The 12,390-nt window shown below is 44.5% G+C and overlaps 1 protein-coding gene across 1 annotated transcript in view; it reads left to right on the top strand.

Annotated features, from left to right (window-relative positions):
- Positions 1-12,390, top strand: part of LOC124606517 (thioredoxin domain-containing protein 3 homolog) — a 155,977-nt gene that overhangs the window by 36,371 nt on the left and 107,216 nt on the right. Inside the window, exon 3 of the mRNA XM_047138501.1 lies at positions 10,964-11,067. Coding sequence (XP_046994457.1) covers positions 10,964-11,067 — 104 coding nt within the window. The remainder of the gene's footprint in view (positions 1-10,963; positions 11,068-12,390) is intronic.

Below are 12,390 nucleotides of genomic sequence, written 5' to 3'. Positions count from 1 at the left end.
TGGCAATTGACCCTGAATAAGGAAAAGTGTGAAGTTATTCACATGAGTACTAAAAGAAATCAGCTAAATTTCGATTACATGATAAGTCACACAAGTCTGAAGGCTGTAAATTCAACTAAATACTTAGGCATTACAATTACAAATAACCTAAATTAGAAACTTCCTGGCAGATTAAAACTGTGTGCCCGACCGAGGCTCGAACTCGGGACCTTTGCCTTTCGCGGGCAAGTGCTCTACCATCTGAGCTACCGAAGCACGACTCACGCCCGGTACTCACAGCTTTACTTCTGCCAGTATCTCGTCTCCTACCCTCCAAACTTTACAGAAGCTCTCCTGCGAACCTTGCAGAACTAGCACTCCTGAAAGAAAGGATACTGCGGAGACATGGGTTACCCACAGCCTGGGGGATCTTTCCAGAATGAGATTTTCACTCTGCAGCGGAGTGTGCGCTGATATGAAACTTCCTGGCAGATTAAAACTGTGTGCCCGACCGAGACTCGAACTCGGGACCGAAGCTACTGGCAGAAGTAAAGCTGTGAGTACCGGGCGTGAGTCGTGCTTCGGTAGCTCAGATGGCAGAGCAGTTGCCCGCGAAAGGCAAAGGTCCCGAGTTCGAGTCTCGGTCGGGCACACAGTTTTAATCTGCCAGGAAATTTCATATCAGCACACACTCCGCTGCAGAGTGAAAATCTCATTCTGGAAACATCCCCCAGGCTGTGGCTAACCCATGTCTCCGCAGTATCCTTTCTTTCAGGAGTGCTAGTTCTGCAAGGTTCGCAGGAGAGCTTCTGTAAAGTTTGGAAGGTAGGAGACGAGATACTGGCAGAAGTAAAGCTGTGAGTACCGGGCGTGTGTCGTGCTTCGGTAGCTCAGATGGTAGAGCACTTGCCCGCGAAAGGCAAAGGTCCCAAGTTCGAGTATCAGTCGGGCACACAGTGTTAATCTGCTAGGAAGTTTCATATCTGCGCACACTCCGCTGCAGAGTGAAAATCTCACTCTGGGAACCTAAATTAGAACGATCACATAGATAATATTGTGGGTAGAGCAAACCAAAGACTGCGATTCATTGGCAGAACACTTAGAAGGTGCAACAGGTCTACTAAAGAGACTGCTTACACCACGCTTGTCCACCCTATTCTGGAGTACTGCTGTGCGGTGTGGGATCCGCATCAGGTGGGACTGACGGATGACATCGAAAAAGTACAAAGAAGGGCCAGCTCGTTTTGTATTATCGCGAAATAGGGGAGATGGTGTCACAGACATGATACGTGAATTGGAGTGGCAATCATTAAAACAAAGGCGTTTTTCGTTGCGACGGGATCTTCTCATGAAATTTCAATCACCAGTTTTCTCCTCCGATTGCGAAAACATTCTGTTGGCACCTACCTACATAGGGAGAAATGATCAGCACGATATAATAAGAGAAATCCGGGCTCACACAGAAAAATTTAAGTGCTCGTTTTTCCCGCGTGCCGTTCGAGAGTGGAACGGTAGAGAGACAGCTTGAAGGTGGTTCATTGAACCCTCTGTCAGGCACTTTATTGTGAATAGCAGAGTAATCACGTAGATGTAGATAGTACTATAGCCCCCGCCTAGAAGATATGCGTTATGCATCTTATTAGCTGATTAGCTCCAGTTCTGGCATGACGGCCTCACTTGTTGTTTGGCTTCCTTATACAATTTTTGTACAGGCACTGTGAACCATATGTACGCACTTTCGATCTCTTTTTATGTTAGTGAATTCATTATTCCATTAAATATTTTTCTTGCATCCTTAGGGCCACAGCAATATGCTGCATGCATCTTATTTTTTGACACTCACAAGTAATGCGGTAGTTATAAGTATGTACTTTTTTATCTTTAAATTTTTAAAATTTTTATATTTTTCATTGCCAAATATTAATAGTCTTACCTAACTTCTATTTACTGGTGGTATATTTTTCTGTACAGCCTTATGAAGAACGGCACTAAGTGCCTGAAACCGGTTAAGGAAATAAAATGTCTTTTGTACAGCTGGTTGTTGATTATTCCAACAAATACAACTACAGTTGCTACAGATCGATAAAATACTAAAACTAATGTTGTCAGCTAATGTTGTCAGATTGCAATCGCTATTGTCACGCAATCGTAGCATCTTGAGTGATGGTACGTGGTGCCACTGGGTACGCAATACGATCATCTCTGGCTCGCAAAACCGGTACTATTTACAGCAGTACGGTAGCCGTCACATTTCTGTCACGTTTAGGCCGGTGCCGGTGTTCTGTCTTCAAGGTCTCCTTGATGTGATCTTCCAACAAGATAACGCATGGCCAAGTATTGCCCATGTTGTCCTTATAGCCGGCCGGTGTGGTCGAGCGGTTCTAGGCGCTTCAGTCTGGAACCGTGCGACCGCTACGGTCGCAGGTTCGAATCCAGCCTCGGCCATGGATGTGTGTGATGTCCTTAGGTTAGTTAGGTTTAAGTAGTTCTAAGTTCTAGGGGACTGATGACCTCAGATGTTAAGTCCCGTAGTGCTCAGAGCCATTTGAACCATGTTTTGTCTGTATAAGACTATCGGTTCTTACTGAATAAGCAATATACCGATAATGTTGTTCCTGTTTAAGGATTTGAAATGACTGTGACCGTGTGTAATGGGAAGGTATCAGACTCTTTATCCTTTCCTCGAAATATTACTGTCGAAAGGAAGCAATAGAAGAACAAACGTGATTCGAACCAAGGTTCTGTCACTTATAAGTAAACTGCAATTACGCAAAAGGAAACGGTCGCCAGCCCAATTAGGCAAAGTTGAACAAAGTACTAGGACTGTTCATAAAGAAAGTTAACTATTGTGACTGACTTTGTTTGATGCTCAAATTCTCTTTTGTAAATAAGGTACAGGCTGTAGCCCAATTTAGGAAGCAATGAAGCAGTGACTTGGCATTACGCCAGAGGTAATATTAAATGTTTTGACAACAACTGTTCTCAATAACGCTTAGTATGTGTACATTATAGTAAGAAGCTAACGACCATTACAGGTGAATGACTAATAACGGTGGGGCAACTTGGACAAGAGTTTCTTTTATCAGCTTAATTGTTGGGAAGTACTGGCACTGAAATGATATTCAGGTAATTATATTCTCTATTCTGATTACTATTTGTTTTCTTAAGAAGCATTCACTTCTTTGTATTACATGGCTCAAATGTAGCATGTGGTTCGTAGGTCTGTTACAGTCTGCACAGCGGTAGTCAGTTACTTGTTATAGCATACACAAGTTGTAAGAATGAAAGTTGCACTTTTTTAGTACTGTTATTGTAATATATACAGAAAAACTGCCATGGAGACCCAGAAATTATTCTATACACTGACTTAGATCAAAATGAACATCTTCGTTAGTACACAGTAAGAGGAACATCTTTTAACTAAAAACACATTAAAACAGAAACACTAATACAAAGCTGTACAGCAGTTATTCCTAATGCTGACCCTTCAGTTTCACAAGCCAGTAACTATTCTGAATAATCCCAGTTTTATTCACGTAACTTTAATAATATGCTGGGATTTCAGTAAGAACACGTAAGTAAAACACTTTAGATAAACTCTTTGCAGTTGTGGTTTTCTAAAACTATCACCTTCCTTTTACGAAACACGTGGAGTACTTCAGGACCTAGGCTCACTGAATAATTATAAAATCTACTACTGTACGAAAGGTATTAAATTTTGTTATACAAAATAACTGCTTTTGATTCAGTAAAATAGGATACTCGGAAATATTTCAGGCACTCTGTACAGCTGATAATTTGAGAAGAAGGTGGTGGCTATGGCGATATTCTGTAGCTACTCAAAAAGGCAGCGAAAGTGCTCATGGTTATTGGTGTCTAACAAGCTCTGAAAATTCTCTTCTTAGCGTTGGATGTTCGTCGTACAGATTTAACCAATGTACGTTGGATGTTCGTAGTACAGAGCTAACCGATGTATGCTATGAATAATAAACCAAATTGCTTCCACATCAGAGGGCTATGTTACATAATCTTGCTGCTCCTGTCGGCTCGTTCAGCACACAAGGTGCTAACACACTGCCGCCGAGCCACCGACTTTCACTGTTTACCACCGACTAACTCGTGCCGCAAAGGAGCCCTGAGTTCGAGCGCCGAGTCCACCTTTTCTGTTCCCGCCAGGTGGATTTCGTTGCGTAGGGACTTCCTTCTAGCTTTTACGTGATTACAAACCTGAAACCCTATACATGGACCAGTACTACAAGTAAAAGACCTGACCAATTCCAAGGCAGGTCTGATGACGCATCTGACTGACAGCCACCACGTTAGCGTTAACTTCACTGTCTTACACACTGCAGAGAAAAGTCGGTTACTCAGTGTTCTGGAAAACGTTGAAATCTTAAGAAGCCTTCTTTTGCATCTTCCCAACATAATTAATGAAGGCACAGAGTGTATCACAGAAATAGTTTAGTTAATTGTGACATTATCCAGGCTGATTAAGGTGTACGTATAACGTAATCTTTCTTTCTTTTTTCCTTTTTTTTTTAAGTGTACATGTCAACTTCCCTCTTAATGTTGTGACGGTTTGTCTCCTGTCTGCTGTTACCTCCCACTTTGCCAGTTTAAACAGTTCACCAATCACATATCTGTTTCGAACCGCTCCTGCACTTGGGTCACGTTCGGCTTCAGTACCCACGGCTGGTATTTACTTTTACATAGTTTTCGTGTTTGTGTTTCTGGTCACGCAGCATGGGCGAACGGTCTTTATGGAATGCATGTAAGTAATTCCACGCAATATGTGCTTTCTCCCTCCCCATTTTTATTGCATTTTACATGTTTCATTATTCTGAAAACATTTGGCGTGTGGTTGTTATATCCATTTCTCCGGATTTATTATTTTTTTATTTTTTTAAGCTTTTGACATGAAATCTTTGGTTTATGACAACACTGAGGTGAGGATTACCTCAGATGATTGATTTTATTTTTTGTTCTCTCTTTTAGTTTAGAGATTTTAGCTGCATAGTTGCTTTTGATATTTCAGACTTGAGGATCCGCTCTCATCCGCGTGTAACAGAATATTTTCATTACTATAGTTTGCACCAGACGATGGAACTTACAGTACTCCGAAACCAGTCGTGTATACAACAAAAGATTTTGGATGAAGCAACTGATGTGCAGTTTCTTAGTTTTACAAAATAGACTTATACAGATGCGACTCACCATAAGAAGAACCCTTTGTAAAGTTTTAACATTTCCATTGCTTTGCAGGACATTACTTTTAAAATTTCCTCCATAGATTAATTACAGTGACATAAACAGACATAAATATTGAGTAGAACATTTACATAGATGTTACATCGAAGAACATAATGATACAGGAGGAGTCACAGTGAACATAAGCAGACAAAGAAGTTAGGTAAGTGCAGATACGATCGATAATAGTGTTACATCCTGACCTGGTCTACCTCAATACAGATGATGTTCGGCAATTGCCCTGGCTCCAGAACTTTCTCTAGATCTTTCACCCACTGGAAACATCTGGTCATGGACTGCTGAGAGAATGTCACGCTACCACCCACGAGGCACCACTCTCAGTGAACTTGTAACCTCCTTCTTACTAATCGGCCTATCCTGCTTGCGACATAAAATATGACCGTGGATCGCGTTATGCCTAATGGATATTTTTAACTGGATAAGGCTACCTTTGCCGAACAAGTGATACCGATAAGTAGCAGGAAAGTGTACAGCAGACCCTTCTGATGGAAGTAATTAAACCGAACAGTGCTATAATTTGGAAAATGAAAGTTATTTTGTGCATTCACTCACGGACAACACTGGACACAAAAGGGATACCACTGATCATGAATACAAAAGTTACACTAACGAACGAAAAGGAAATATTTATCGGTCGCCAGCCCACTAGCGCAATTTACATCCAAAATCCTGTACAAGATGATGGGAAAGAAAAACATGCATTATTAAACACTGACGTGGCAACTGAAGGTTCTCACGTTTTTTGACACTAATTTTAAGTGAGTATGTAATAATAAAGAAAACTGAGAAGTCACTCTTACGTTATGTTTGGCATTAAATTTTGAAAAAAGTCAATCGAGTAATGATTTGAAAATATGCAATTGAACTGTATGTTAGTACTGAAGTTCATACGTGAACAATGACTTTCAGTGACCTCAGCTTACAAGGAAAAATAGGGATCGCTATGATTTCGCGTTCGGTGTTTATTACTCAAAATGTTGCTGGATATGGAATTTAGCTAACATACTGAATTTTTCTTTAGACTTGGGTGAGGTCACCAGTCTTGTCACCCATCTTGAGAAAACTGATCAGATGTAGTACGCTCATTTGCGATCGCGCGCACCAGTGATAAAACCAGGATGAAACATCCACAAAAATCCTCATATTTGTTAAATGGTTTGAAATATAGGAATGAGATTTTTGGATATGTTAGCATGCAAAGGGGAGAGTATTTTTCCGCATTGTTATTATGCAAAATTTCATTATCTACAATGTTAATCAGCTAACTAGTGAGTTTTTCGATGCTGTGAGCTTTGGAGCAACATATGTGAAGACCTTACACGTTAATTTTTGTACCGATGATGCACGTTTTCAGAAGCTATTGGCATTGCTTTCCCTCAGTCCCTCACTTAACAAACTTACTAAACCAATGTTTCAGAATTGTCTCGCAATCACATACCCACAAAATGTTACTGCGTTGACATTTTTTAAGCTCCGCTGTCTTTTGGCAAAAGAATCAGATTTTAACAAAGCAACAAGAGAAATGTAGGTTTTACTCAAAGTTCGTCACTCACGACGCTTCTCTGAAAGCTACAAGTCGTTAACAACCCATGCAAAAAGAAATCGCTACTTTTGGTGCGTTTTCAGCGGAATTCTTTTTAGATACTAACCAAAGCAGAGGTGACACTAGATCTTCTTGAATGGTCACCAAGCAAGTGTGGGTGTGAAGGGGCTCAATATTTATACACTACTGGCCATTAAAATTGCTACACCAAGAATAAATGCAGATGATAAACGGGTATTGGTTGGACAAATACACTCCTGGAAATTCAAATAAGAACACCGTGAATTCATTGTCCCAGGAAGGGGAAACTTTATTGACGCATTCCTTGGGTCAGATACATCACATGATCACACTGACAGAACCACAGGCACATAGACACAGGCAACAGAGCATGCAAAATGTCGGCACTAGTACAGTGTATATCCACCTTTCGCAGCAATGCAGGCTGCTATTCTCCCATGGAGACGATCGTAGAGATGCTGGATGTAGTCCTGTGGAAAGGCTTGCCATTCCATTTCCACCTGGCGCCTCAGTTGGACCAGCGTTCGTGCTGGACGTGCAGACCGCGTGAGACGACGCTTCATCCAGTCCCAAACATGCTCAATGGGGGACAGATCCGGAGATCTTGCTGGCCAGGGTAGTTGACTTACACCTTCTAGAGCACGTTGGGTGGCACGGGATACATGCGGACGTGCATTGTCCTGTTGGAACAGCAAGTTCCCTTGCCGGTCTAGGAATGGTAGAACGATGTGTTCGATGACGGTTTGGATGTACCGTGCACTATTCAGTGTCCCCTCGACGATCACCAGTAGTGTACGGCCAGTGTAGGAGATCGCTCCCCACACCATGATGCCGGGTGTTGGCCCTGTGTGCCTCGGTCGTATGCAGTCCTGATTGTGGCGCTCACCTGCACGGCGCCAAACACGCATACGACCATCATTGGCACCAAGGCAGAAGCGACTCTCATCGCTGAAGACGACACGTCTCCATTCGTCCCTCCATTCACGCCTGTCGCGACACCACTGGAGGCAGTCTGCACGATGTTGGGGCGTGAGCGGAAGACGGCCTAACGGTGTGCGGGACCGTAGCCCAGCTTCATGGAGACGGTTGCGAATGGTCCTCGCCGATACCCCAGGAGCAACAGTGTCCCTAATTTGCTGGGAAGTGGCGGTGCGGTCCCCTACGGCACTGCGTAGGATCCTACGGTCTTGGCGTGCATCCGTGCGTCGCTGCGGTCCGGTCCCAGGTCGACGGGCACGTGCACCTTCCGCCGACCACTGGCGACAACATCGATGTACTGTAGAGACCTCACGCCCCACGTGTTGAGCAATTCGGCGGTACGTCCACCCGGCCTCCCGCATGCCCACTATACGCCCTCGCTCAAAGTCCGTCAACTGCACATACGGTTCACGTCCACGCTGTCGTGGCATGCTACCAGTGTTAAAGACTGCGATGGAGCTCCGTATGCCACGGCAAACTGGCTGACACTGACGGCGGCGGTGCACAAATGCTGCGCAGCTAGCGCCATTCGACGGCCAACACCGCGGTTCCTGGTGTGTCCGTTGTGCCGTGCGTGTGATCATTGCTTGTACAGCCCTCTCGCAGTGTCCGGAGCAAGTATGGTGGGTCTGACACACCGGTGTCAATGTGTTCTTTTTTCCATTTCCAGGAGTGTATATTATACTAGAACTGACATGTGATTACATTTTCACGCAATTTAGGTGCATAGATCCTGAGAAATCATTACCCAGAACAACCACCTCTGGCCGTAATAACGGCCTTGATACGCCTGGGCATTGAGTCGAACAGAGCTTGGATGGCGCGTACAGGTACAGCTGCCCATGGAGGTTCAACACGATACCACAGTTCATCAAGAGTAGTGACTGGCGTATTGTGACGAGCCAGTTGCTCGGTCACCATTGACCAGACGTTTCCAATTCGTGAGAGATCTGGAGAATGTGTTGGTCAGGGCAGCAGTCGAACATTTTCTTTATCCAGAAATGCCCGTACATCACCTGAAACATGCGGTCGTGCATTATCCCGCTGAAATGTAGGGTTTCGCACGGATCGAATGAAGGGTAGAGCCACGGGTCGTAACACATCTGAAATGTAACGCCCACTGTTCGAAGTGCCATCAATGCGAACAAGAGGTGACCGAGACGTGTAACCAATGGCACCCCATACCATCACGCTGGGTGATACGCCAGTATGGCGATGACGAATACACGCTTCCAATGTGCATTCACCGCGATGTCGCCAAACACGGATGCGACCATCATGATACTGTAAACAGTACCTGAATTCATCCGAAAAAATGACGTTTTACCATTCGTACACCCAGGTTCGTCGTTGAGTACACCATCGCAGGCGCTCCTGTCTGTGATGCAGCGTGAAGGGTAACCGCAGCCATGGTCTCCGAGCTGATAGTCCATGCTGCTGCAAACGTCGTCGAGCTGTTCGTGCAGATGGTTGTTGTCTTGCAAACGTCCCCATCTGTTGACTCATGGATCGAGACGTGGCTGCAAGATCCGTTACAGCCATGCCTGTCATCTCGACTGCCAGTGATACGAGGCCGTTGGGATCCAGCACGGCGTTCCGTATTACCCTCCTGAACCCACCGATTCCATATTCTGCTAACAGTCATTGGATCTCGACCAACGCGAGCAGCAATGTCGCGATACGATAAACCGCAATCGCGATAGGCTACAATCTGACCTTTACCAAAGTCGGAAAAGTGATGGTACGCATTTCTCTTCCTTACACGAAGCATCACAATAACATTTCACCGGGCAACGCCGGTCAACTGCTATTTGTGTATGAGAAATAGATTGCAAACTTTCCTCATGTCTGGTGTCGCCACCGGCGCCAACCTTGAGTGAACGCTCTGAAAAGCTAATCATTTGCATATCACAGCATCTTCTACCTGTTGGTTAAAGTTCGCGTCTGTAGCAGGTCATCTTCGTGGTGTAGCAATTTTAATGGCCAGTAGTGTAAAAAAAAAAAGTGAGTGTAGGCTTCAATTTGGAACGGCACTTCTCCTCTAGCGCTCGGCATTTCCCCTACAGCGCCCGTCCACAACCCCCACGAAACCACTCTCCCCATGCATGCATTGCCAACTGCGTATTTACAGGTCATGGTTTTTTTCATGCACCGTATGATGATACAGAGTTAAACACAAGCATCAGTGCACATTACAGTGGCAGAGAGTCGACACGGGTGTGGTCAAGATGAGCAAGGCTTTGCTCATGCGGCTGGCCGCGCAGGGTAGCCGTGTGGTCTGAGGCGCCTTTCCACGGTTCGTGCGGCTCCTCCCCCATTGGAGGTTCGAGTCCTCCCTCGGGCATGGGTGTGTGTGTTGTCCTTAGCGTAAGTTAGTTTAAGTTAGGTTAAGTAGAGTGTGAGCCTAGAGACTGATGACCTCAGCAGTTTGGTCCTATAGGAACCTACCACAAATTTCCAGTTTTCCATGAGGCTGTTTTATCAAAACAACAGCAATAGTGCTGCTGCTCTCCACGAATAGCGACGCATCAAAGGAATACGGAGAGGTCCTCTTTCCACTCTGAGGTTGAAAAACATAATTCGGAAGTTAGAATTAACTGGCGATTTGGGAACTGCTTCTGGTAGAGGCTGATGGCCAATTGCGGCAAGAATTGTTGATGAAGTTACTGTTGACGCAGGTGAGGATGCTGGATGCAATGTGCGAACTTCAGGCAGTGCACGAGCCGTGTAACGACAGCTGAACATTACATGGTCCACTGTTGTTTTGGGCGGCAGTAGAGCAATCTCCAGTGAGGTGCCAGGTTATTATGGATGCAGATGGTCATCACATTGAGCAGCGTTTTTAACAATCAACGTAACATGGTAGCAGTTAAGAAATGTTATGGTCTCGTGTGGAAATTAATATGCTTTTCTTTCAGCGGTTTATTCGTTGTAGGTATTCCGTATCTGCTTACAAATCTTTCCATAAAGTATCATTGTTCAACGATCACATGGGAGCCCTCTCAAGTAGCGAAAGTTTAATTACATCTACCCTGTACTTCTCTTCGTGTGTCAGCCAACGTGTGGGTAATATCCATTCCCCTAAACTCTCGCTTACTAGTGCTCAAGAAAAAAAGAGTCCAGGCTGTGAACAGTGCAGAGGTTGCTAGCGGCTGTGGTGTGCTGTGTTGACAGTGGTGGACGTGTACTCGGAGTGGTGCGGGCCCTGCCTCGGCATGGTGGGCACTCTCAAGAAGCTCAAGCTGGAGGTGGGCGGCGATCTACTCAACCTGGCTATCGTGAGTATCTACTGCCGTGTCAGCAGACACGTCACCACGCTTCAGTTACGCCTGTTGCACTGTATGCCTGTTGTTCTGTTCTAAGCGGACCTCTGTGTCAATGAGACCAAATCTTTGGAGCAGCCTCACCCAGACCTTACATTAAAAAAAAAAAAAAAAGAAAAAAAAACTGAGTAACACAAGGCGCGTTTTTAAAGTAAGTACGATATTAAAATAAAATAAAAAACAAATGCAGTGTTACAACAACTTTATTTTTATGTGCAAGCCTCAACCTTAACCCACTTTTCAACATAATTTCCAGTCCGCAGCCCGTGGTCTAGTGGCTAACGCAGCTACCTCTGGATCACGGGGTCACGGGTTCGGTTCCCGGCCGGTTGGGGATTTTCTCTGCCCGGGGACTGATTGTTCGTGTTGTCCTCATCATTTTATCATCCGTGACAGTGACTAGATTGGTGTGTGGAAAAAAAATTGGACTGTGAAAAAATTGGGACTTTGTACGGGCACTGATGACCGTGCAGTTGAGCGCCCCACGAGCCGAACAACATCATCATCAACATAATTTCCACCTACATTAAGGCACTCATCATAGCGTATGACCAGCTTCTGAAATACATCTTCATATAAATCTGCAGCCTGATTTTTTAATCTATATTGTACTGACGTTTTGACGATGTCATTTTCCTGATGGCACAGACCAGTGAGGTTCTTCCTGAAGTGCAGAAACAAGTGATAGTCACTAGGGCTGCACGGAGGGTGGTGACATTGTTCCCAACCACGCGATGCTAACCAAGTGCGATGAACCATACGTGGACGTGCATTGTCGCGCAGCGAAACAATCGATCTACTGAGCTGGTCTCGCTTTATGTTTCGGATTGCTCTCTGTTTCTGGGTTGAACTTTCTCCTTGGAACTTAAGTTTCCTGGCTAATGTTGATTGCCTCCATTCCAAAAATGTAGTTTTGATTTCGGTATAACGTGAGCAAGCCATGTTTCACCACTGTTGACAATTCTGTTTAGATCTTATTTCCTTCGATATACACTGAGATCAAAAGTCTTGGGATAGCTATTTGCATATATAAAGATGGCTGGAGTATCGCGTAAACAAAGTATAAAAGGAACTGTCTTTTGTACTTAGGTGATTCATGTGAAAAGGCTTCCGGCGTGATTATGGACTCACGATAGGAATGAACTGAGTTTGAACGCGGAATGTTAGTTGAAACCAGCAAATGGGACATTCCAGCTCGGAAATCGTTAGGGAATTCAGTGTCCTAGATCCACAGTGTCAAGAGTGTGTCGAGAATACCAAATTTAAGGAACTACTTCT

The sequence above is a fragment of the Schistocerca americana genome, chromosome 3 (genome assembly GCF_021461395.2).
Source record: "Schistocerca americana isolate TAMUIC-IGC-003095 chromosome 3, iqSchAmer2.1, whole genome shotgun sequence".
Lineage (NCBI taxonomy): Eukaryota > Metazoa > Arthropoda > Insecta > Orthoptera > Acrididae > Schistocerca > Schistocerca americana.
Note: the sequence above shows the minus strand (reverse complement) of the source record. Positions and strands in the feature narration are given on the sequence as shown.